A 24,223-nucleotide genomic window follows, 5' to 3' on the forward strand; every position below is an offset into this window, starting at 1 on the left:
TGTTTTGGGTAGGGGTTGGGAAAACAGATTTTGGCTGGAGAGGGTTGCCTAAAGCCCTATTTTCCCATACTAAATTCTGTCCAATGAAAATGGTCTCCGATTCTGAGGAACCAAGTATGTATACACAGGGCTACAGACATAGAAACCTCTGCCATTATCACCAAAGTCTCCTCACCCTCTGCACAGGGGAAGCCCGTGAAAGAAAGTATCATATCTGGGAACATCCCAAAGAGAGGAATCACTGCATCATCACTCCACACATCATCCCAAACTAAGTGCAGGGGATCTAGGGTTATTAGTGTGGTGGTAAAGTCCAGGGAAGCATCCCGTGGAGGTAAAGTCTTATTACTAGAGGTATGGTGTATGCAAGACAGCCTAGGGGTCTGACCCCTCAATTACTCTCTGTAATCAAGAGAGCATGCGTATGTATGACCTGGAGAGTGTTCAGACCTCACTGCTCCCAAATACATCTTTTACGTGGCTGTGATGGACATCTGAAATTCTTCCATTAAAGTGGTTCATTCTTGACTTTGTTGGGTTACAGACCCATTTGAAAATCTGACAAAAGCTATAAGATTCTCTTACCAGAAAAATACATATGCTCCTAAATTTGGCATACAATTTGAATAGGTTCATGCAGCTCTTGGGAGTCATTCATATGCACCTCTTAGGGATCTGTGGACCCCCGAGATAAGAACCCTCACTTGAAAAATCCAATTTTTGTTTAAAGGATTACCGTCCAATTAAAATGAAAGCATGCTTCAGACTAATAACTATTGATATGTTCATTTGTTAATTTATTCAACATTTATTTATCAAACCCCAAGTAATACACTATGGGGGATACAAATTGTAAGTATAAATTATAAGAACTGTGGTCTTTTATTTTCTACTCTTGAGGAGTTAGTACCAAGTTGAGAAGAAATAGAATAGAAAAAGGATCGTACTCAGACTTCAACCAGACCACCTTCACACTGATCTGTTTTGTAACTGGGATTTTTACATGAGCTTTATTTAAAAGAAAGGGTTCCTTAGCTAGGAAAACATTTGAGACCTCTGATTTAATCCAAATTCCCAACCCTTTCAAATTCTTTCAAGATTATTAGTCATTTTCTTTTTGGACATATCTGTTACAAATTCTTCCTTCTATCGAACCAAAATCTGCATTTTAGTCACATCTGCCCATTGGTTCTGGTTATGTCCAGAAAATAAATGCAATTCTTTCAATTGAAAGTCCTTCAGATAACCATCCTATCCTCCTAGGACTTCCTTTCCTGTCTAAACATGCCTAGTTCTTTTAACTACATCTGATAGGACTTTCCATACCACTTATGCAGAAAACTTTCTCTTGAACACGCTACCTTTTGACAACATAATTTGAAATTCAACATGTAGAACTAAAATTGTTATTCCAGTCCCAAACTGGGTGGTACAAACTTCAGTGAAGTAATCAATACCCTTGTTTATCACTCTAGACTTCTATTAATGCTGCTTTAAAGTATATCAGGTTTTCTGGCTACATTAGCACACTATTGGTTTCATTGACGTTTCTGGCCATATGAAATCTCTTAGTTGTCTTCCTTTACATTTTTCCTTTAAAGTAGAGAAAGTGGCTGGAAAGGGACCAGAGACGTGGAGGGCTTCGAGTGCCAGGCTAAGAAGTTTGGATAATAGGGTGAAAAAAATACCGCTAATGGTAAAGTACAGAATGGATTGCCAGGGAGAAGTATGACCATGAAATGAGGTGAGTGCAATGATCCAGTGCAAGATAATGAAGTAAGATGCTTTACCATCTGACAACTAGCTGAGAATAAGAAGTAATAATAATAAAAGCTAGGGCTTACCGAGAGCTCCCCATGTGCCAGGCCTTGGACTAGAGCTTCATATACATTATCTCATCTAATCTTCACCACAAATCTGTAAGGCTGTCACTCCCATTGTCTCCATTTTTCATAAGGAAAGAAGATGGGGAGGAGTGAAGAGTCCAGAGTACTCTCTGTAGGGTGCAAGGCTAAGTAGTAGGTCCTGAATCCCCACAAGAAGCACACAAATAACTGGGCATCTGAGCAAGACATTAAAGATGGGGTTGGGAGTACCAAAGACAGGCCTTACAGGTTTCACAAATTCTCCTAGAGCCCATATTTTCTACAGAAGAATTTGCTAGACTGCACCCTAGTTGCTGGTAAGTGTGTAATGAGTAAAATTTTGGGTCATTGGAAGAAGAGGTTGAGTTGAAGTGTAAGTGGAGATTCTGTAGCTCTATAGTGAGAGTGGGGAAGTGAACGGTTAAGAAGGGCTTAAGCTATCGCAATCATAGAGTCATATGATTTTTGACCAGAAAGGGGATTTGGTAATAGGTTCGGTCCTCCATTTCACAGTCCTAGAAGAAAGTGATTTGTCCATGTTAATTCCAGTAGCAAGGGAAAAAGAATATAAAAAGGAATCCATTTCCCTAAATTTAAGTTTGCAAGGGACTCCAATATTTAAACCAAATTCTGGACAGGAATAATAAGAAACCGATACTGATTATCTCGAAAGCGAAACACAACTAAAGCTGAGTAGTACTGAGAAACACAAGGTAAGAGCCTTTTCTCCATATAGAGGATATATTTCAACGACAATGTGATGTTGCAGAGAAACATTTCCTAAGGAAACCCAGAGCTTTTTTCTAGCTCAGGTTTCTTTTCACTGAAGCTTGATCTCAAAGTTCATAGCTTCATCAAAGCAACTCCAAATCCCCAAGGTGAGATAGTTGTCACCTGGAGCCCGTACGTGTTCTTCTCCCCTTTGGCTGGGAGAAGTTACCTGGGAATCTTTCCAGCAGGTGGCTTCTAAAGTCCAACCTGCTAGGTTGAAATCTGACACTGACAGAGACTCCCTGGGAGCTGCTACTGAAAGCTAAACCAGGAAGCAGGAAATGCACAAGCCTCTTTATGTGGAAAACAGCTGGGCTCCCTCAGAGACAGAGCACCATGGGAAACCGTCTCTGCTGCGGGGGAAGCTGGTGAGTAGGGGGCAAGTGGGGAGGGTAACATCTCTGTCGGTGGACATGGAGGCCCTGAGAATAGAGCCTACGGATAGTTCTCTGCCAACCTCCCACTGCCACCTTCCTCTGCCTGGCACCTCCCGATGCCAGCACCAGAACAGCACCTCCTTCTGTGCTCACTCCTTTCAGGAGACCTCTGAACACACAGCCAAGCCAGCTGTCTGTAGAATGCCCGGAGCCGGTCTGGAATGGTGAATTGGCATTGTTTCTCTTTGTCCTCCTCTTCCTCTCTTTTCCCTTCTGTCCCTTTCCTTCTTCTCTAGAGGATAATTGTAGCATTTGATGGCTTACGATGTGCCAGGCACGTTACAAACAATCTCCTTTAATTTTCCCAACAATTCTATCAATTCTATGAGGGAGGTGGCTTTACTCCTCTTTTTTTTTTTTTTAACAGCAGAGAAGCTGAGGCTCAGAGCCTTGTCAGCTGAGGCTCCGTGGTCACATGACTAGTAAGCAAATCAAGATTCCAACCTGGGTCTGTCTGACTTCAGAGCCCATACTTTTAACCACTGCATAATACTGCCTCCCAAATAAAGCAAATCGACTTTGGAGAAATGTTTATTTAAAAGGGCAGAAGTGAGGAGGAGACCATCCATGGAATATTTAATATAACTTTCACACTTATTTGCTGTGTGACACTTAGGCAAATCCTGTAACTTCTCTCTTTTTTTCTCACACACACACACACAAAATAGATAACATGACCTACGTTGTTTAGGTCACTGCTTCGAAGAATAGAGGATATATGAAAGTCTCACTATAAATTAATTGTAATGTCTTTATCGTTCTTTCCTAGAGTTGTCATCACTATAAACCCCTGGACTTGGTTTTATCCTGTCCAGTGCCTTCTTAGCTATATCATTCCATATTTGGGTCAGTCTTGAAGATGTCTTATTTATAAATAAAGCATCATTATATTTAGAGATACAGCGAGGTACATAGAAAAGGGCATATAATTTGGAGTCAGTTCACTGGATTCAAGTCCTGTTCCTACTATTCATTCATTTATTAAACATTTTATTAAACACCTATATGTACCAGGCATAGTAATAGATGCAGAAGACATAGTAATAAAGGAATTTTGGTCCCTGCCTCCTTGAGTAAGATAAAGTTGTAGCGCCTTAGTTGACCTATCTATAAAATGGCAACAATAATACGTGTTTCCCAGCATGTTGGCAGAATTGAAAAAGCAAAGACTTTTTAAATTCTGACATGTCCTACAGACATAGGACATCTAGAAACATTAAAGCTTCTAGGGAAGGGAGATGTAACAGCTTCTTTCCTTCCTTTCTTCCCAAGTCTGCATATTCTTCATTTTTAGTTATTTTTTCCTCTGATGGCGATAGTCATAGTAGTCAGCTTCTACTGATGCTCATTATATGCCAGGCATCTAGCTGAGTAGTTTACATTTATTATTTTATTTAATTCTTACAACAATATCATGAGATTTAGGTTGTTATCATCTTTGTTTTATTTAAAAAAAAAAAAAGAAAAGGAAGCCTAATGAAGTTTCAAACATGCTGAAGGTCACACAGCCAGTCTGAAGGTCACACTGTCAGTCTGACTCTAGAGCCTAGACAGAAACACTATATCAGATATTCTAACCAAAATATATTTCTTTCTCTTAAATTATCAGTAAGACTGGATAAATATTATTTTCCTCTATTTGTCATTATCTCAATAAACTTTCAGAGACTTAAAGATACTATGATAACTGAAGAGATTTTTATTTTAAAATATTTTTTATCATTACAAAAGTAATACATACTCACTATACAACATTTGGAAAATACTAAAGAGCAGAAAATAACCATAAATATAAGCACCCAGGGATGATAGGAACATTTGAGTGTATTTCCATGGAATTCTTTTTAAATGCCTAAGTGCATAGTTTTTATTCCCAAACACATTTTATCTTTTTATTGACTTAATAAAGAGTAAAATTTTCAATGTTATTGAGTTTTCTTCCAACATCTTTCTTAAATTAATGTGTAATGTTCCATTGATTGAGGCTGCCATTTATTCAGTCAGTTCCCAATGTTAGACATTTAGAATATTTCCTTTTTTTTTTTTTGCAATTGTAAATAATGCTACAATGAAAATCCATATTTGCTCCTGTCTAATTATTAAGATATGGAATTGCTACATAAACATAAAACACATTTATGTTTAAGGCATCTTATACTTATTGCCAATTGCAATCTAGAAAGATTGCACCAATATTTACTCCTATTACCAATATAAGAGTGCCCATTTAGTTTCCTTAATCCCAAGCTAAAAATAAAACCTTATCACCTGTGAATTGAACTGAATATTCCATTTGGGTTGTGTCCAGGCATTGTGCAATATCCAACTTGGGGACTGGCTCCGTTTGCTATAATTGTGTCACCCAAGTCTGTTATTTTAGAATTAATGTTTATCCATTTAAGTAGAAGTAGGAAGATAATAGTGACAAGGGGCCAGGAATTAGTGGCTAGGATAAGGCAGTGGTAAGAGAAAGGAAGAGCAGAAGTGGCAGAACAGGAAGTAGAAAGACCCAGAGGTAGTTTCAAGGCTTTTCTTCTGAACAACCATTAGAATTTAGATTGTGACTCTGCTTTCAACTCAGCAAGCTGCATTAAAACCAAAAATCAAACCAAAACACAAACCTTTGTCAGATATGTATGGAAAAGTACTGATTTTTCTACAATAGTTAAATGGACATGATTTAGAAGTTTCCCTCTCTCTTTTTAAATAGCAAAAGAAGGAAACTTCTTTGGGGAGACAGAAACCAGACAAATAGGGATGGCTCTGGTGAGAGCTGGAAATATACTTGCAAGAAAAAGCAATGGAGTAAGCCCCAAACTATTCAGCCTATTTCCTCAGACAAGTGTTGTTTTTCTGGCCATCAAACAGTTGAACCCCAGGGGTTCAGAAATGAGTATAAGAGGTCTGTCCTGCAGCAAGGGCGAGGTAGCTGAGTCATTTGCCAAATCCAGAGCTCCCTGTGCTGTGGACTTTAAAGGTTAAACATCTCTCACTTTCTCTGTTAATTAAAAACAAGGAGAGGGAAGAAGGGAGGGAGATCACCTGTTAGGAAAGGGCTTTGAGAAGCCTTAACTAGTTAGCTCTGGTTGTGGCAGCTTCTGTGACTTTCAGAATGAGAACCCTGGGCTGGCAGAGACCCCCCTCCCCCCAAAAAAAGCACTGAAACAGAAGTAAGAGGGTCTCTGGATCCAGGAATAACCCATTATTTGGCAGATTTCTCCTACCCTCTGCTGGGATTAGTCTGTTAGACAATCCCAGAATAGCCCTCAACCCAGTTACATCCCTGGCATGTAGTGCCTGGTTGCTTGAGGCTGTATTTTGGGTCTGGTTATGTCAGTCGTACCACTCCACCTTCCAGAACCATCCCTTTGAGAGAGGTGTGGTACCCTTGATAAATGCTTTGGGCCTGAGTGACTCTGTGTTAGACCGTGGGTGAAGGAAGGTCATCCCAGAATGTTACGGAGACCACAGAGCAAATGATGGAGGGAAGATAGAGGCCAGGGCTCTTACATGTGGGTGATCTGTTTTTCCTTTCACAGGAGCTGCCCATCAATTTTCCACAGGAAAAAGAAAACAGGTAACTGTGGTGAGGAGAAGAACTTGAGTGGGGTGGCAGCAGGGTAGCAAATTAAAGAAGGTAATAGAAGCAGTGTCTTTGGAAAGAGCACAAATGTGGAAAAGAATGGTTTTAGAAGGGATAAAGGGAGATAGTGCACCAAAGAGAATCTTTAGGTTACTGGGTTCAAGACCATCTTTGAAACTCTGGGTCTCATCCTTTCCATTATCTTAGAATGGCAAGGTTGATTGTTCATTCTTTCATTAATTCAGTAAAAATTTACTGTGCAGTTATTGTATGTGAGGCACTGCAGAATCCCAAGGAGGCAGAAGGCACAAGAGGAAAGACACACTGTTCAGCCCTAAAAGAGCAGAAACTCAAGTTTGAGAGATAGATACATAAGTAATTATAACCCCATCTACTAGTGCTATAATAGATGCATACTCATGCTGTGGGAGAATGGGAAGAACACTAATGTTGAAGAAATAATAGTAAGTTCAAAGCTGGAAGAGGAGCAGTGAGGAGAGGCTATTTTAGGCACGGGAATTATCTCATGCAGAAAAAAAGAAAGAGAAGAGAGAGAAAAGACTGACTTGATTGAAAGTGACCAATTGTTTAGTGTAGCTGAGCACTTCCCACATTGGACTGTAATAGCCTATGTACTTATTTGTGTCCCCTTAGTAGGACACAAATACATTAGACTGTAAGCTCCCCAAGACAGAGGAAACAGCCTACTCATTCTTCTATCCCCATAATGAGACACAGAGCCTGTAATCTAATGGATTCTCAACATATATTTGTTGAACTATGTTAGGGACTGGTGAAAAATGAGGATGGAAGATATTATGGGCAGACTGTGAAAGGGCCAGATTGCATACTCTGCTAAGGAATTTATATATGGGAATGGTAGAAGTGAAAGAGGTGAGAACAGAGGCAGAGAGATTAGTCAGTTAGAAGCCCACGATAATAGTTTAATTGTGATTTGAAGAGGGCAACCTCAGTAGAGACAGGGAAGAGAAAATGTATTCAAGTTGGATTTCCTCCTCTCAGGGAATCAACCAAGATGGACATCGAAGCAGCAGCCACAGCAGCAGAAAGGCACAAAGGTAATGACAGGCCTCTGTCCCTTCTTGTGGGCTACTCAGACATGAGTTCCTAGGACTCAGCTTTTTCACCCTGAACAGACACACCTCAGTCATCTATAGAATTTGCTTCTTCTGCCCATCCTCCTCTGTTCCCCAAAGGAGCAAAGTGAAGGGACATCAGTCTAACTGACCCTACATTGAAGGTAAGGGGCCAAACCAAGCCAAGAATCTCCCTTAATGCTGTCCATTCCTCACAGGGTAATGACACAACAGGACATGCGCATGAGGGGGTGTTAGAGCACTCTGCGTCTCAGGAGAGGAGTCAAGGCCTCAGGTCGGAGGAAAGCAACTTACATTATGCAGACATTCAAGTGTGCAGCCCTACCCAACCACGCTCTGTCGGGGAGGTGAAGCACCTGCAGTTACAAAATGCTACAGAGTATGCTACCCTTTGCTTCTCCCAGGCCACACCCTGCTATGACAGCAAGAATGGGACCCTAGTATGAGCCTTGAGGAGGAAGGACCAGTTTCCATCATTTAACCACTACTTCTGTGGGAGAATCTACTGCTTTGGGGAACTGAGTGGCAGCAACACAGGATGGCGGCCACATTTTTAAGCTTAAATAATTCAGGAGCCCCTGGAATTGTATATCCCTAATCTTGTTCTCTCCCCCTGGCCTAGCTCTTATTTGTCACTAGGGGTGGATGGAGTTGCACAAAATGAGGATGGGGAGGGCTATGTTGAGTGTGCAGAAAAGTGTGGAAAGAACAGGTTACCCCTTAAGCACGTGAGCTGATCTTGTTGAACTTAGTCTAATGGTATTCCTTTTACATACTTAAAACTCCAAAGCTGAAGAAGAATTGGTGCTCTAAAAAAGCATTCTGAGTTTTGGTAGACAGCTCCCAGGCTTGGCTTGGTCCTCAGCAGCTAGGTCAAGGGTCCCCGACCTGAACAGCAAATGAGGCCAGGGGCTGAAGCATGGAGGAAGCATTCTCCAAACATCAGTTACAAGGACTTCAAGTCACTGATACTGACAGCACTATGTAGCCTGGGGAACTCTTCTTGGCGGGACTGCTGGCTCTCACAAGTGCGGAGCCGCTAGGATCAATAAATACCTTACGGAACGTGCCTGTCGCATTTTCTGGGATGGGGATATGCGGGCTCTACGTAAGTGCGGCGGGTCTCGCTCGGCCTAAGGGTCGGTTTGCAAGGTAAGCAAGTAGAGACAGGCCTTCCCGCAAGCTTTGCCTGGAGTGGGGGGGTGTGTTTTGGACGGACTGGAGGCAAGTTCCCATCGGCAGAAGCCGGAGCACCCTGGGCAGGGTCCAGGCCAGTAGGAGGCGCCTCCGTACAGGCTGGGGACAGGGTCCTGGAAGTCAGGAGGCGGGGTCAAGGCCGCCAGGGGACGGGACGCGCGCTCCCGCCAGCAAGAAGCGTTCAGGATAGGCGGGGGGCAGGATCAAGGCCGGCGAGGGTTGTGGTCTGAGCCGTTAGGAGGAGGGACCTGACTGGCAGGGGGCGGGGTCTGGGTCGGCAGAAGGCGGGGTCCGAACTGGCGCGGGGGCCGGGTCATCCGGGACTGGCTTCAGCAGGCCGGAGGCGGGTCGGGCGCTGGCCGGCCTCCGCGTCACCATGGCAGCGGGAACGCAGCAGCGACGCTGCAGCAGGAGGAGGTCCTGCTCAGAAGGGCTGGGGACAAAGATGCTGAACCAGACCCACCGATGACTTATGAGGTAAGTGCTGAAAGGCGGCGATTAACTGGAAAGTATTATTATTACCACTTGAGCGTCCAGATCAGAACTGGGGACACGCGGAGGGTCGAGGGTGGGGTGAGAAGAAAGAAGCGGAAGTTTCAAATTCCGAACCCGCTTTGGTCTTACAGGTTCTTAGTGTGCGATTCGGGATTCAGACTTTCAGAACTTGGAGGCGAGTGGGTAGGTCATTCACTTTCCTTTCTCAAGCTGGACACTGTCCTCCCCCAAATACCGCTCGCTGCCCCTCGGTTTGTCCTTGAGAGTGATGATTTCTTAAGATGGATAGAGTATTGAAAATGGAATCGCGGAACAAAAAAAAATAGGTAACAGTATCTACTTCATAGATTGTGAGAATTTTAAGCACTTGGAACAGTACATAGTATGCAGTCAAATGTTGGCTGCCATTAGCATCATCATCATTATCACTATTTTCCTGGCCTGTTTTCTGGCACAGACCTAGTAGAGTAGATTCAGAAGAGATGGCTAGAAAACTGCCTCTACCACTGATTGGCAGAGCAACTCCCTAGACTATTTCCTATTTGCTGGGGGTAATAAAAGGAACTCTATTTCCAAGGGTTATTTACTATGACACTCAAATAGATGATGTAGGTGATAGCACTTTGTAAACTTAAAGTCCTGTATAAAAATTTCTGCCTTAGAATAAATGCTGCCTTGCTAGGTTAAAACTGAATTTCTGAGGATGAAGGGAAGTGAATGCGAGAAGCAGAGGCCCCATTATTTCGTCTGATTGTCCTCAGAATACTTCCTATGGTCTTAGACTGATAAATGTAGAGAGGAGGGAAAGCTGCATCCTTGCTTGACTAATGGTAAGAAAGCATGGCCCTGTTGTGATTATAATATCTTGGGCTGGAGTTCCTGCTAACTAGTGTCCTATATTTGATACTTCTAATGGATTAAGTAGATAGGTTTGAGGCAGGGGCCTGACCCAACTAGACTGGTTTAGTTTTTGGAATTTGTTTCCTGCCCTGTATTTTTGCATATTTCTTTCTCTTCCTATATTCAAGGTAGCCCTGATCTGACTCTTCTAGGGACTCCGAAGATGGGGACCCAAGTGGTTATGAGACTTTGTAACTCCCTGCTGCCAACAGAGCCCTCTGTAAGTTTCTGTTGTAATGTTTAGAGGAGTGTGATGACATTAACGGATTTTCAATACAGTTTTACAACTGGAGATTTCTCCATCAGGACTCAGATCATGGAACAGAATTGTAATATATTTGCTTTCTTGTCTTGCCTCCCCTTCTTGTGGAAACTCTAGCTCACTAGATTGATTACCTTTATCAAGAGTTAATAAAACTAGGCAGAAGTTGAAAAATTCTAGCAAATTAATCAGAAAATATGCATTTTAAAAAAGATTTAAATAATATTTTTATAGAAGCAATTCATGTTAATTATAGAGCATTTGAGAAATACTGCTAACCATGATTTAAAAAAAACATAATTCTCTCATCCGGAAGCAATCACTGTTAATATTTTAGAATGTTTTCTTCTAGCCTTTTTCTATTTATATTCTTTACATATTTGAGGTCATATGCAGATACTTTTTGCCTTTTGCTTTTTTAACTTAATGCTTGTTGATACAAAATTATTAAAATGTTTGTTTTCATATGAGTGCAAATGTTTGGGAAACAGTATAATGTCTGTAATTTTCTTGACCTTTCCTCTATTGTAGGACTTTTAGGTTTCACTCTCCCCATTGTAAATAACTAATTGGTTTCCTCATTTAAGACATTTTTCTTAGGGTAAAGTCTCAGAAGTGGAATCCCTAGGTCAAAGGATGTGAACATTTTAAGTAATAAATTACCTTTCAAAAGAAAAATTGATAGGTCAGATATTATATACATCCGTGAGAAGGCAGAGGGACATTAGTTGGGAGATAGAAAGGTCTTTAGTAGAAATATGGCTACCTCTTGCAATGAGACTCTAGGTCCTGCAGAAAGATTATTTCATGATAGTGTAATTAGTGATGTGGAACCCTAATACATGAATGGCAGTCCAGAGGCTTAGGGGCATTTACAGTGTTTTTATAGTAGAGAAACTCTGGGATCACTTCCTAACTATCCACCAGATGTCGCTAGTCTTAATTTAATGTTTACCTGCAAGATAGCAGGCAGAAAACTTTGAAATGTGAATTTAAAAAATTCATGTTGAATATATTTGCATATCTGCTTTGATACAGTTTATATTAAGCACTAGCATCTGGTAATTGCTTTGGTGACATCCTACTCTAGTCTCTTACAATTCTGTTTCTTTTTTCCTTTTTCTACCCACTCAGTCTATCACACTCACTCTGTATATTCTGTTCCTACGTAATTAATATTGGATTCTGTTTTACTAGTCTTCCTTTTGCTATTCTTTCTTTCAGTCTTGTTTCTTGTGTGTGTGTATTTATGTGGGACATTCTAGGCAGAGAGACAATTGCGAAGGCATGGAAGTGAAAATGAGCCTTATAAATCTGTGAGACATTATGGAGCTTGCTACCCTGGGCCTACGTGTTTTGGGAGAAGGCTTTAAGAGCTGGGCATGAGGAATTCATATCTGATATTCTAGGAAGAGGGAGTTTCTGAAGACATTTGAGCAGTTGAGCAGCAAGCTTATCTAAGATTAAGGGGTGAGGACTGTCAGAAAAGCTGGGGACAAAGAGAGCAGTTTAGGAACCAGGACACATTAGGGACCTTTGCCAGTAGATGTGAGCCCTTTTGTGTATATTTATGCTGATGTCTCTGAAGATAAATGCAATACAAATTCTAAACATATGTTACTGCCAAAGAACTTGTTAATGTGAGAAAACAAAAGAAAGATTAAGAAATTATTTCGGAATCATTGAAAATATTTCCATCGACAATTTTAATTATTCGTTTATTCAAATTGCCTTTCTGCCTCTCCATAGTCATTAATGATTGGTCATAATAGATGTATTAAATTTTGCATAGGTGTGAATTTCACACATCTTCTACACAGGGAGAAGTCACAGTCAATATTTTTACCAAATTACAGTTCAAAGTCTTACATAGGCTAAGATATTATCTGTATTAATAGAAGTGATGCATGAGTTTGCTAAGGTTTCCTCCACTGGCTCATTCATTCATTCATTCAATCATTCATTTAACAAAAAACATTTACTGAGCATCTTCTATGTTGTAAGAATTATATTAAAGTATCGCATAATGATTAAGAACCTAGACTTTGGCTCCACCATTTGGTAGCTATAGGGTCTGAACAAATTCCTTATCCTTAAAACCTCTCTTTCTTATATAAAATGGAGACAATAAAAAAATCTACTCTTTATGGTAATTGTGACCATCAAATGAGCTAATGTATCTAAGTGCTTAGTACAGGGCTTGGCACACACTAACAGCTTAATTTTGCTATTATTACAGTTGTATATAGATATTTGGGTAGCTAGCTTTTAGTTTTAGTTGGTAAGGGAGGTGACTGCTATCATTGATAAAATAATGCAGGACTGAGGAAGCCTGGTATAATTTCAGAAATCGGGAGCATGGCAGCAATATGCAGATAGCAGCTTGCTTGGACCCTTTGCCTCTTCTCTCAGGCAGAGTGAATGACAGGCCTGCAGAGTAGGAGTGGTTCCAGCTACCCAGACTGGCTTGCTGTTTTCCCATATTATGGGCATTATAGGATGCAGATCATTGTCCTAGTTATTCCTAGTTCTCTTAGCTAACCCATTTATTCTCCCAGCTCTCATATTGATATCACAATATGTTGGGACAGGGAGGATGGAAGGAATAGTAAATGTTAGAACTGCTTAGAGCAAAAGCTCAATTCCTTACCCAGACCACCTTTGAAGGCAGACCACGATAAGTATGGTGAACTGACCTTCTCAGAAAAAAAATTGAGATTATATGGTCCAACAGGAATTCTGTGTTTTTCCCAAGTGTGAGAGGCATGCTTATATGAAAATTTTTGGAAGACTTCAATAGTTATTTGGGGACAATGCAACAGAATATTTTGAAATTGTACTACCTAAATTTAAATGAATTAAAATTAAATGCCATTTAACTTTCAGTTCTCATTTTAAGTGCTTAATTGTCACATGTGGCTAGTGGCCACTGTATTGGACAGCACAGATATAGAACATTTTTACCATCACAGAAAGTTCTATTGGATATCATTACTGTAGAATACGTGGTTAGTATAATGATAGACTAAAGGGAATAGTGCAATCTTGGACTATATGCCCTATAATAAATCTTTTATCAATTCACCACAATGCTCTCTAACTTCTCTAGCATGTTATGAGGTGTAGGGCAAACAGCATAGGGTTGGGCATCAGAGGTCTTTGGTTCAGATAGTAGCTCCCATAGACTAGCTGACTGACTATAAGCACCTTTTCTAGCCTTAGTTTCTTCAGCTGTGAAATGAGGGAGTTGGGCCAAATGAGTTCTTTTTTTCGGAGCTTTACAATTCAGTGATTTAATGAGTCTTTTCCCAAGAACACTGAGCTCACAGGTCCTATTTTGATGTGTGACTTGTTTGAGAAACAGTGACCTCTTGGCAGAGATAAGTGTTAGCAGGAGCTCCCTCTGATGTCCCAATATTTTCTGCTGTGTCCAAAGCATGATGGGCTGTCAACCAATAAGAATCTTCTCTCCAGTGATCCATCAACTGGGTGTTTTAGTTTTGTGTAACTATGCATATATATGCATTGCATGCAATATTATGTTTTTGGAAGTATACTTCTCTTTAAAAAGGGCCTTGTTGCATTAACATAGTTTAGTGACTCACCTGAGGGTATTACACCATGAACTGTGGTTGCAGTGAGAGTTCTTGACAACTAAATTCCCCAGATAGATCATGAAGGACAGTGGTCTTCTGACTTGTGGGCTGCTTAGGTTCAGTTTGATTTGTCATCATGGCTTCTCCCCAGCCTTATCCAGAATAGAACCCATAGCATTCAACCAGCAGTAGCCACTTAACACCTCTGCTGGCTTTCTGCTTCCTGCTTGCTGTGGTCAGGAAGGTGTGTCTCTTCTTAGAAGCATCTTTGTATTTAGCAGCTTCAGACATTTAGGCAAGATGTTGTTAGTTCTGGCAGCTCTGGGTAAAAAATTTTTCTCTAGTGACCTGAGGAGGAGGTCATTAAGATGAATAAGAGCCATTACTGACTTTTCTTGTTAAGGTACTAATGGGGATTTTTGGGAAGGAATCTGAGCCTTCTGCAAAATTATGTGTAGAGTCCTAGATTTTCAAGTTGCCTGTGTCAATGACCAACTGTGTCCCTGGATAAGGCCTTGACCTTCTCTGAGCCTTAACACTCTATAAACCCTTCCTCTCCATCTGGGATCATGAGATGTAACATAATACATTCGGGTGTTCTTTCCATTTCCAGTTTTCCTATAGAAAAAGAATGTGCACTGAGAGTACAAATGACTAGTGTTTTTAAAAATAAATAATCAGGGCTGTGACTTGAATAACTAGAAACAGAGGGCAATAGCTCTCAGTTTCACGTGAGCAAGCTTTACTTAACTCTGTCACAAGCACCAGAACATTTTTGCGGTTATTTTAATTAAAACTCATGTAATTAACTTAAAACTCATTAAAAATGTGTTTTACATTTTAGCAGTTATTTTAAAAAGAAAAAGAAGGATTTTTGTTAAAACCCTGGTTATCCTTGGTTTACCCTTGATGTTTCTGTTATCCTGTGTGATTAGCTCTATTTCTATTAAATGTATTCTAATATAATCAACAACTAAATTTTTCTTTCTATCCTCTTTTTTCTCTCCTGGATGGTTCTTCTGTTTCTCTTTTTGTTTCTCTCTCTCTGCTTCCCCTTCTTTAGCCTAACCTCACTATCCAGGCCCCCTGTGGAAAAAGCTTGCTGTTTTCAGCTATTTTGGGGAAAAAAATCCTGTGATTCACTCTCCTTCCCACCCACCATGTGGTGGGGCGCTTGCGGCCTTAAATCAGCAGATCTCGTGTGTGTGTGTGTGTGTGTGTGTGTGTGTGTGTGTGTGCGCGCGCGCGCGTGCAAGCGTACCGGCACGCCCGTGTGTGTTTGTGTATGTGCGCGCGCGCACACACACACACACGCCAGCCCGCCCGCACGCCAGCAGTGCTCTCCCTTCTGCTGGCGGGGCCTGGCTGCTAGCTCCCGCCCTCCAGCCGGTGCGCGCCCAGCTGTTTCTATAGGAACCACGACAGCGCCCCGGCTCCTCCTGCAGAGGCCCCCGTGTGAGCATGCCCAGTGGATACCGCTAGTTTGGCTCGGGTCTGGGTTTCCAGTAAGTGGCATGCGGGACTCTGAAGAGATCCCAATGAGCTAAACGGAGAGTCTTTGTGTGCAGAGGGAGGAGGAGGCGACGACCGCCTGGCCTGGAGACCCCGCCCGGGGAGCCCCCGGCAGGAACAATGCTAACCTGCCTGACCCGGGGGAACTTACTGGACGTCCTGCAGGAGGGCTTCAATGAGGTAACTGCTCCTCCCACTCCCCAGCTCCCCTCCCCCAGCACCTCCCGCCTAATTTCAGGAATGGGTCGTCCTCCGCCCCCATCTTCACGAGGACTCCAGAAAATTCGCTGCAGGTCCCTAAGGGGGTTATAAAGTGGTGGGTATGGTGCAGTTGAGACCACTGAACAAGGAGAAATCAAAAGGGCTGCCTGCCTCCAGCTAAGCTGGGCAATGATCTTCCCTGGTTGCTTATGTGAACCCAGAAGACAGGGCCACACATTTAGAGGTCATCTCCTTACCGAAGAGGTGGACTTCACCCTCCCCAGGGATTACCCCCAAGGAATTCCCCTGAATATATGGCTTAAGTGCGCATTCTCTTTGAGCCGAGGGAGGGGCGGGGTGGCATTGCATTGGTAGAAAGTTTGAGAGAGGGCAGGGAGTATCTTTCTAAATCCAGGGCAATAGATTTCTCCGCAACCAAGGGCTTGGTTGGTAGAGAGGAGATGGGGGTCTTGGGTTTCTGGACCCAATTCAGGGGAGCCAGCATTTGCTCCCTTCTGTGTGAGAGTGGGGGACTGGGGACCCAGTCTGACAGACAGTATGGGCGAGGGCTGGCTAAGGTCTTTTTCTCTTCACTGTTTTCTCTCAAAATTATTTATTCTATTTTCTTCTCTTGTGACCCTTCCCCCTTGCAATTTGCTCCATATGTATTTCTTTGCTTCTGAGCCCCACCCGTTGGGTTTCCTTATTCCAGCATCCAGGAAGACCCCCTACAAGGAGACCTAGACTGTTAGCTGTGTCTTTCTTTCTTTTTCCTTTTTTTCCCACCTCTCCTCTTCCCCCTTCATCTTTTTCTTAAATTTAAAGTTTTTTTTAAAATCAATTTTTAGTTAAACAGTGAACATGTGAATACCTTCTTTTCTTAAATATGAACATTATGGGCAAGACTGAGTGCCTTGGTCACCCCTCCAGTCCTAGCCTTTTCTCCAGAGGTAACCATTCTCAGGGATTTGTGTATGATTTTCTTTCTACAGCAGCACTACAGGCTCTTTCCTTAATTCCTGTTTCTAATTAAGAAGCTCTGCAGCCTGACCTGTCCCAGAACCTCCCCCAGTCCTGGCCCATGTACCCAGCTTTGTTCCTGACACAGGGAGGAAAACTGCAGAGGTGCTGTCCCAACCTTACTGACTGAGTCAGAATTTTCCTTTGGCGGAAGGGTGTCACAACCTTCACTGAAGGGCAGAGCTTGCATCCTGCCTGCACTGCAGGGCTCCTCATCTTTGCGTCGGGTTCTCTTTGAACACATGTAAGGAGATTGTTAACAGATGGTTATGGTCTGAGAGTTGAAACACAGACGAGCCGGGAAGCCACCTCTTTAAGTGCTTCTAGTAGTCCTGGTTCCTCTTTTCTCCATCTCTGCCTTTGGACCTCCCCTGGTCTCAAGCTGCGCAGGTCGGACTCATCCACCAGTCGTGGCAAAAGCTCCTCAGGTCCTTTTTCGCCCTCCCCTTTTTAAAACTTAGTCCCCAGGTATCAGGTCCCACTGTCTTAACAGGAGGAGAAAACCAGCACAGAGTCAGTCCTAGTCTTTGCCTTCTGCTCATTTTTCACTTCCAGACCTTTTAGCCGAAGAGCCAAGAGGCTTGGCTGTCTTTTTCATGCTTTAGTGTGTCCATAAATATCCTCTGACCTCCAGTTCTCGTAAAACATAAGGGAAAGGGAGAGTGGAAGAATTTTCTTTTTGTGGTGGTAAGGGAGTCTTCATAAAAACAACAGACACACGGCTTTATTTTTAATTCATCTCTAAAATAATGCAGTAATGCCTCTTCTTTTCTTTCTGACATTTGATTTTTGTGCCCATACTATAAACTTCCCTCTACCCTTCTACGGGCTAATATATGATCTATTTTATTCTATTAGTAGATTTGAACTCTGATAGCCAATAAGTACATTTGGTTTCTCTGAGAAATTGACATCATCTAAATAACACTAATAGTAATATGTTAAACCTCATGGGGTCCTTACAGTTTAAATAATTATTTCACATATGTAATAAATATTTCTTTCCACATACTGTATCACATTTAGTGTTACTGAATACTGCTAGAATTAGTTATTTCAGAGTTGATGGGGCCCTGATTGACCTAGTTTAGCCTTTAGGGTTGCTTAATAGAGCCAGTAATATGCAGTCTCTTCTGTTAGAGTCATATGATAAGGATGTAGACAGGGACTTAAAAGCCAGAGTCAGAATATACTCCAGTTCCTCTGAGAAACTCCACTGAGGCTGAGAATACCAAACATATATCCAGTCATCTCTGGGGAATGATCCAAGCATATCTGAAGCTATTCTTCATCACCCAGATGCTAAGGTCTTTGTGGTTAAGGGCTGTGACCTCATTCTCTATAGCAAAGTAAATTGCCACAGGAAATGAAGCTATGACCCTAACTGGTTAATTATTAGGGAACCCTGCAACAGAGAAATCCTGCCCTCTGATTCAAGGCTTCCCTCTACCCACGATTGGCCTCTGTTCTCAACCATATGTCACTATGCATAACTGCATGCAGAATTTTCTTGTACCACGTTCCCTGAATAAATCCCTGGTCTCAACACACCTGAAAAATTACTCACAGAATTGATCTGTATCATTGCTGTCAGTGCAGTACGTTGTGTTGACATGGTTAATCTGCATTGTGAATTATCCATAAGTTTTGGCTACTGTCACCTTCTGTAGCCCACCCTGGCAGTCATCTCCTGTCTCCTATGTTCTTTCTGGGAGTGGCTGGGCTTTCTATAGTTCTCATTTTCCCATTTTCCCATTCTGCCTTAAGCTATTTATTTGTTCTCTGCACTTGGTATTGATGTTGTCATATGAACATTGTCTTTGGTTAATGAGCCAACATAACTTCTGCAAGTGTTTTTCTGGGGGCTGGACTTTGAAAAATACTTTGGTGATTATGTTGGAAGGTTTTGAGAGACCTAAGATTATAATATGGTTTGGACAGTAAGCATTCATTCATTCAGTTATTTAGTTCATTTATTGGGTGAAGGGATGGATAAAATAATTGAATGACACCTGGTTCCTGCTTCCGAGGAATTTATAGGGAGAGATTTATAGGTATACAGAAAAAACATGATAGAATGCTTAATGTGATAAGTGCCATAAAAGAGGTAGTGTTTGTGGAAGATCATAGAGATATCTTCTACTTAACGATATCATGAAAAGTACCAAATATTTACCTACCTACCTGCTCACTGAGACCAGACTTTTTTTCCTGCTAGTCTGGTAAACATGCATACAGGCACTCAATTTAGCAGACATTCACCGAATTACTATGTTTACCAGGCACAGTGCCAGGCTCTGGAAATAGCAGTCAAATAACATAGAATCTGTGCCCTAGTGGAGCTCACATGTCAATGAAAATAAAGTAAGTGTTCAGAATATCAAACCTGGGAAAATTGTGGTCATGTAGAAATCCTGCCTGTCAGGCAGAGCGAACCCGTGCCTGTCTGCAGCGTGAATAGCCCGAGGAACTGAAAGTTGTGGGAATGATTTGTTAGAATGTTGGTCAACAAGAAATCGTCTGTCTTAGCCTTATCATTTTAAATATATGACCTGGAAGACATTCCCTACCAGTTTTTCTCCATGTAGAAAAGTAGAAATTTAAGCCCCACATGGAGATCATCTGCTTGGCAGTCCCTGAGAAATACAGGAAGAGCCTTTGTTTGGTATCATCCCCATAAGAGGGTAGACTGAGTGAGGAAGGGGGTTGGCATGAGGAGCAGCTGCAGCGAACATCTCTCCTAAGTGCCTCCTGCCTTTCGTGGAGTAGGATTTGCAACATGGGGCCAAGCAGAGGCTTTCAGACATTTCCACAATGAATTCCTTTGTGCTTTGCTGTAGAAATTTAAGGCCAGTTCAGTCTTTAACGTAACAAAGCACCACACTCCCCAACCTTCTTTTTTCTATCCTGACCAGTTTCTCCTCACCCAAGTTCATTGGCTTTTTTCCCATAGGAGTCAATGCCAGCTAAACAGATGTTCCCTGGCAGCATGCTATCAGGCAGTGTGTTATGTTCCTCATGGTGACTGATGGGCTGGCCAGGCATGTAGAGCAGTGATAGGGCACTGTTTGCCAGGTACCACTCCCCCAGGCTGTTCAGAGAGTCTGGGGAGTACTAGAAATGCTTCATCAGCCCTGACTGGCCGTGTTGTCTAGACTGTAAGGACCAAAGATTCAAACTGAATGAAACTTCCCTCAATGTATTTCCTTATTTATTATCCCAAACCAGGCCCATTTCAGTGGTCATGGACATAACCTTCAGTGGTCAGATATGGTCAGGGGTTAAGGAACCAATCCCAAAGGTCCTAAGGGTGGGTGGGCTCCATGCCCTGTTTTTAGGATAAAAGACACTCATAAACTACCCAGTGATATCTCATTCATTCATTCTTTCACATGCATTTATTGAACACTTACCTTATAACATGTACTTGTGAAGGACAGAGTGTTTACAGAACTTGTAACTAATGAACAATTAAAAATAAGTTTAGGAGATGAAATCTTTCAGAAAGTCTTTAGCTCTTTACTTTCTTGTGTATTATCCTTTGATTGCTGGGATGCACACTAATAAAAGAGCCCTACCCATCCATGGAAGAAGAAATTTAATATTTTTACTTGTGAATTTTATTTTTACCTAATTAGCCACCAGGTTCAATAAATAAGTAGTCTTTCCTGGTTTAGTAAAGGCCTGAAGGAGTTAATGGAAAAGAAATACTATGTTATGGTCTTTTACTTGCAGAATTTAGGCCAATAATAACTAAAGGTTTCCAAACCTCCTGCCATCTCTCAACAAGGTCCCCACCCCCATCTCCTTATCTGCTTCTGCTGGAGGGTCTCATAGTTCTAAACAGGTATCTGGTTTCACTGTAAAACTGATTTCCTTCTGGGCATTTCAGGTCTCCTGAACTCTCTCTCCAGCACACTACAGGAGTCTTGCCTCTTTTCTTGTTTGCTTTTCTTGTTTTCCAGCAGGGAGCCATAAAGCCCACTTCTCTGTTGTTTCTACGCAAGGAATTGTAGGTCCTACAGACTTATTTCCCTGGTGAAGCCCAGTCACTGCTTTTGCAACTCTAACAAAACAAGTTCCCTGTTGGAATTCTCTTTGCCCTTGAGGCTTAAAGGAGATAGAGAGCAGAGGCTGGATTTACAAACTTGTTTGGAAGGAAGGGCAGGGCCCAAAGAAAAACAAAGTAAGTTACATTTGGCTGCAGGAAAGCATTCAAAAATCAAGATTTCCTGCACAAATGAAGATGGTAGATAGAATTATCTATATTGGAGGAGTTTTAACTTACATTGTATGCTTATTTGGAATATCTTGGAGGAAGCTGATGGAGAGTATAGAGTTACTAAGGCCTCCCCACACCAGCCAGTCTCACAGCTTTAGAGCAGTCCAGCCAAAATCCCACTCAGACAGCTTTGACTGTTGCTGTGTTTACTTTTCTTTTCCCTGAGGCCTGACTCAGAGGGTTGTCATAAAAACCCTCAGTCTTTCTAGACTTTTGGATTACTCAGGCATCCTTCTAGCTCCCCTAGAACAAATTAGAGATGTTAATTCTGGACCAAGGTTAGTTCTGTGCGGTCATCTTGTTTGATTGTCTTGCCTTTTTTATTAGTTTGATTGTCTGTCTCGCCTTTTTTATTAGTTTGGTTGCAAGAACCCAAATTGAACTAGCAGAGATAGAAAGTGGAATCTACTGACTCATGGAATCCAAGAAAGGCTGAAAAACTAAACTGTGGAAAGGGTACGGATGGAGCAGTCTCATTGAAAATCAAGAACACAAACACTGGCAGGATATCTCCCTCTGCTTTTTGCCTCTTGTCTCTGGTTCTTTCTGTGGGTGGCTTTATTCACTTTGACTACAGATGGCTTTTCTCTCTCAGGTGAGCAACATGGCCTATTGCAGCATCTAAATTTTATATCTTACAACTTGGTCAAAGAGAGACTGGGAGAAATAGAGAAGTGGGAGGGGAAAGGGACTGATTCCTTTCCTAAATGCGAGATCGAAAAATTCCAGAGATCTGCTGGGCTTGACCAATCAACTCAGTAAGACTAGTCAACTGGCTAGTGGAGGAGGTGATATAATAATACTAGCCCAGTCCTGGGACCTGTATATGCAGAGGGGGCATGTTTATATAGAAGGGGAAATCATTGTGAACTGGACAGCTACCCCAAGAGCTGTTAGCTACCTTCCACCCGCTTCTTCTGGGCCTATTTGGAAACTAATCGTGGTCCCATGGTGCTTCTTCAGCTGTTGTTGGAAATAGCAAGAACTAGGGGCATGTTCAAGATATATTTCTTAATATTTCAGATATTTTCATTTTGTTGAACCTATTGTTTTTTTTCTTCACTGACTAATTGACTTATAAAATGATAGTGCTAGAAGTAAACAAAATTCAGTGTTTTTTTTTTTTTTTTTTCCTAGCCGATGCAAGAAGCCCTTAAGAAATTATTTCAGATGGCTTGCAGGGGGATAGAGAAGAGGGCTAGGGAGGAGGGCTGAATTCCCCACCCTGGCCTTAACCAGAGAAGCCCTTCTTTTCTTTATTTTACATATCTGGCTTTTACACAAGTTACAATTTAAGAAAAGATTATAAGGGGCCAAAAAAAAAAAAGGAAGGAAAAAAAGCTACTAGTTCAACCCCCAGAGAGTAACAGCCTCTTGCAAAAAGCATATGGTATTTCATCTGCTGCAGAAGTAGCTCTAGTAAAATTTAAAACCAAGCAGCAGAGCTACTCAGGGCCTAGGCTTGCACTAGAGGCCTCTTTTAAGACAAACCCTGTGTGGGAGTGTGAGTAGTGTGACTGGTCCTCATGGGTGTCTACTATGTCCTTCTGAGGCGAATGGGGCCAATTTCCCCCCAAATGAGTGGGGACTTAAGCCCTACACTGGGAAAGAGTCCTTGGCTTTCCACAGGAAAAAAGTTTCAAGAGAGAACCAGAGTCAAAGACAAAGTTTATTAGAGAAGGAGTAATGCTCCATAGACAAAAGCATCTACTCCTCTTAAAGTCAGAGAATGAGACTCTGAGCATCCGAAGAGCTGGGTTTACCTGCATTTTTTGATGGAAAAATTACTGACTGTGGGGAGTAAAGAATGGAAGAAAGGCTGGGTTCAACTTTAACCTTTACAAGATACAGCTCTGGTCTTGTTTCTCCTTTTATGGTATGTTAATGGTATGGGCAAAATGCTGTTAACAATCTTCATAGGAATTTTTCTATGTTCTGAAAGTTCCCTGTGACTTGGTTGCATGACTGGTCTGCCAAGTTCTTTGTCTACCAGCACATAGCAGTTGGCAGTAGTAAATATCCTCAGAACTATTTCTTTTTCCCTCATACTTCTGCTTCATATGTTCATATGTTCATATCTCAGTTAAAGCATTATTATCCATTCGGGCATGACTTTTTGGACCCTCTCTTTTTGTCACTGGCTATATCCTATCAGTGACCTCTGACTTGTTACTGGAATTTGTCCTTTTCTAACTATACTACTTTAGTTTAGGCTCTCATCTTTTCTTATTTGAATTGCTGCCTGGTCTCCTCATTGGTTTCTCCAAATTTGGATGCTCCCCTTTCTTATCCCATATTCTATGCTGTGTCTGGAGTGACCTTTCTAAGATGCAGGCCTCACAGTTTTACTCTCCTATTTCAAAACTCCAGGCTTTCTTGCTGAAGGTCTTTAAACCTTAAGTCTAAGTGCTGGTAGGCCTTGTGCTGACCTATTTTTTCATCTGACGGTTCTGCCCACACACTGACTTGTTAGCTGGCTATTCCTCCAAGATACCATATGCCTTCACGGCTTTTCCTTTTTTTTTTTTAATCACCTCTCCCTAGGATGACCTTCTCTCTTCTCCACCTGGTAAACATCTTTAAAGATTCAGCCATGTGTCTCTTTTCTTCTTGACCCTTCCCTGATTCTTACATCCTTCCACCCTGTTGCTTCCGTACGTAGATAACATTTTTAAACATTTCTCTATTGCTGCGGTAATCACTTTGTGGTGTAGTTTTTTATGTGCCTGTAAGTGCTGGGTATGGCATAGTTCCTAGCAGTGTTGATTGCTTTGAATAAATGAATGTATGAAATGACAGGGTCTAGAAGGATCTGGTGAGATGGAATCTAACAAGTTGAAATTAATTAGAGGTAAATCTGGATCAAGAAGATCAATCTTAAAAGAACGAAGATGGAAGAGATTGGTTTAACAGCAGAATGTGTTAAAAATTACGTAGGCATTCTGGTTAATAAGACTACGTGAGTCAATAATGTGAGGTGAAAC

The 24,223-nt window shown here is 41.7% G+C and overlaps 2 protein-coding genes across 12 annotated transcripts in view; both read left to right on the plus strand.

The window, feature by feature from the left end:
- Positions 1-3,010: 3,010 nt before the first annotated feature.
- Positions 3,011-8,843, plus strand: CUNH11orf52 (chromosome unknown C11orf52 homolog). The gene is made up of 4 exons (XM_039887911.1): positions 3,011-3,237; positions 6,613-6,650; positions 7,680-7,735; positions 7,972-8,843. Exons 1-4 carry the CDS (start codon positions 3,050-3,052, stop codon positions 8,218-8,220), a joined length of 531 nt encoding a protein of 176 aa, XP_039743845.1. The 5' UTR covers positions 3,011-3,049; the 3' UTR covers positions 8,221-8,843.
- Positions 8,844-9,302: 459 nt separating this feature from the next.
- DIXDC1 (DIX domain containing 1) overlaps positions 9,303-24,223 on the plus strand; it is a 66,031-nt gene continuing 51,110 nt past the window's right edge. Inside the window, exons 1-3 of one of the 11 annotated variants that reach the window (XM_039887900.1) lie at positions 9,303-9,448; positions 9,598-9,649; positions 10,495-10,586. In XM_039887900.1, the coding sequence (XP_039743834.1) occupies positions 9,437-9,448; positions 9,598-9,649; positions 10,495-10,586 (156 nt within the window). In that variant the 5' untranslated portion in view covers positions 9,303-9,436. Of the gene's footprint in view, positions 9,449-9,597; positions 9,650-10,494; positions 10,587-15,533; positions 15,917-24,223 lie in introns of those variants that run through there. The other 10 variants (XM_039887886.1, XM_039887889.1, XM_039887893.1 and 7 more) reach the window with 10 other exon arrangements.

The sequence above is a fragment of the Pteropus medius genome, unplaced genomic scaffold (assembly GCF_902729225.1).
Source record: "Pteropus medius unplaced genomic scaffold, Ma_sr-lr_union100, whole genome shotgun sequence".
Lineage (NCBI taxonomy): Eukaryota > Metazoa > Chordata > Mammalia > Chiroptera > Pteropodidae > Pteropus > Pteropus medius.

Excerpts from the sequence above, each read along its gene's own strand:
- CUNH11orf52 (XM_039887911.1), top strand. The coding sequence starts at position 3,050 with ATGGAGGCCCTGAGAATAGAGCCTACGGATAGTTCTCTGCCAACCTCC. Across the intron at positions 3,238-6,612 it reads CCCGGAGCCGGTCTGGAATG|GAGCTGCCCATCAATTTTCC; the intron begins GTGAATTGGCAT and ends TTCCTTTCACAG. Across the intron at positions 6,651-7,679 it reads CCACAGGAAAAAGAAAACAG|GGAATCAACCAAGATGGACA; the intron begins GTAACTGTGGTG and ends TCCTCCTCTCAG.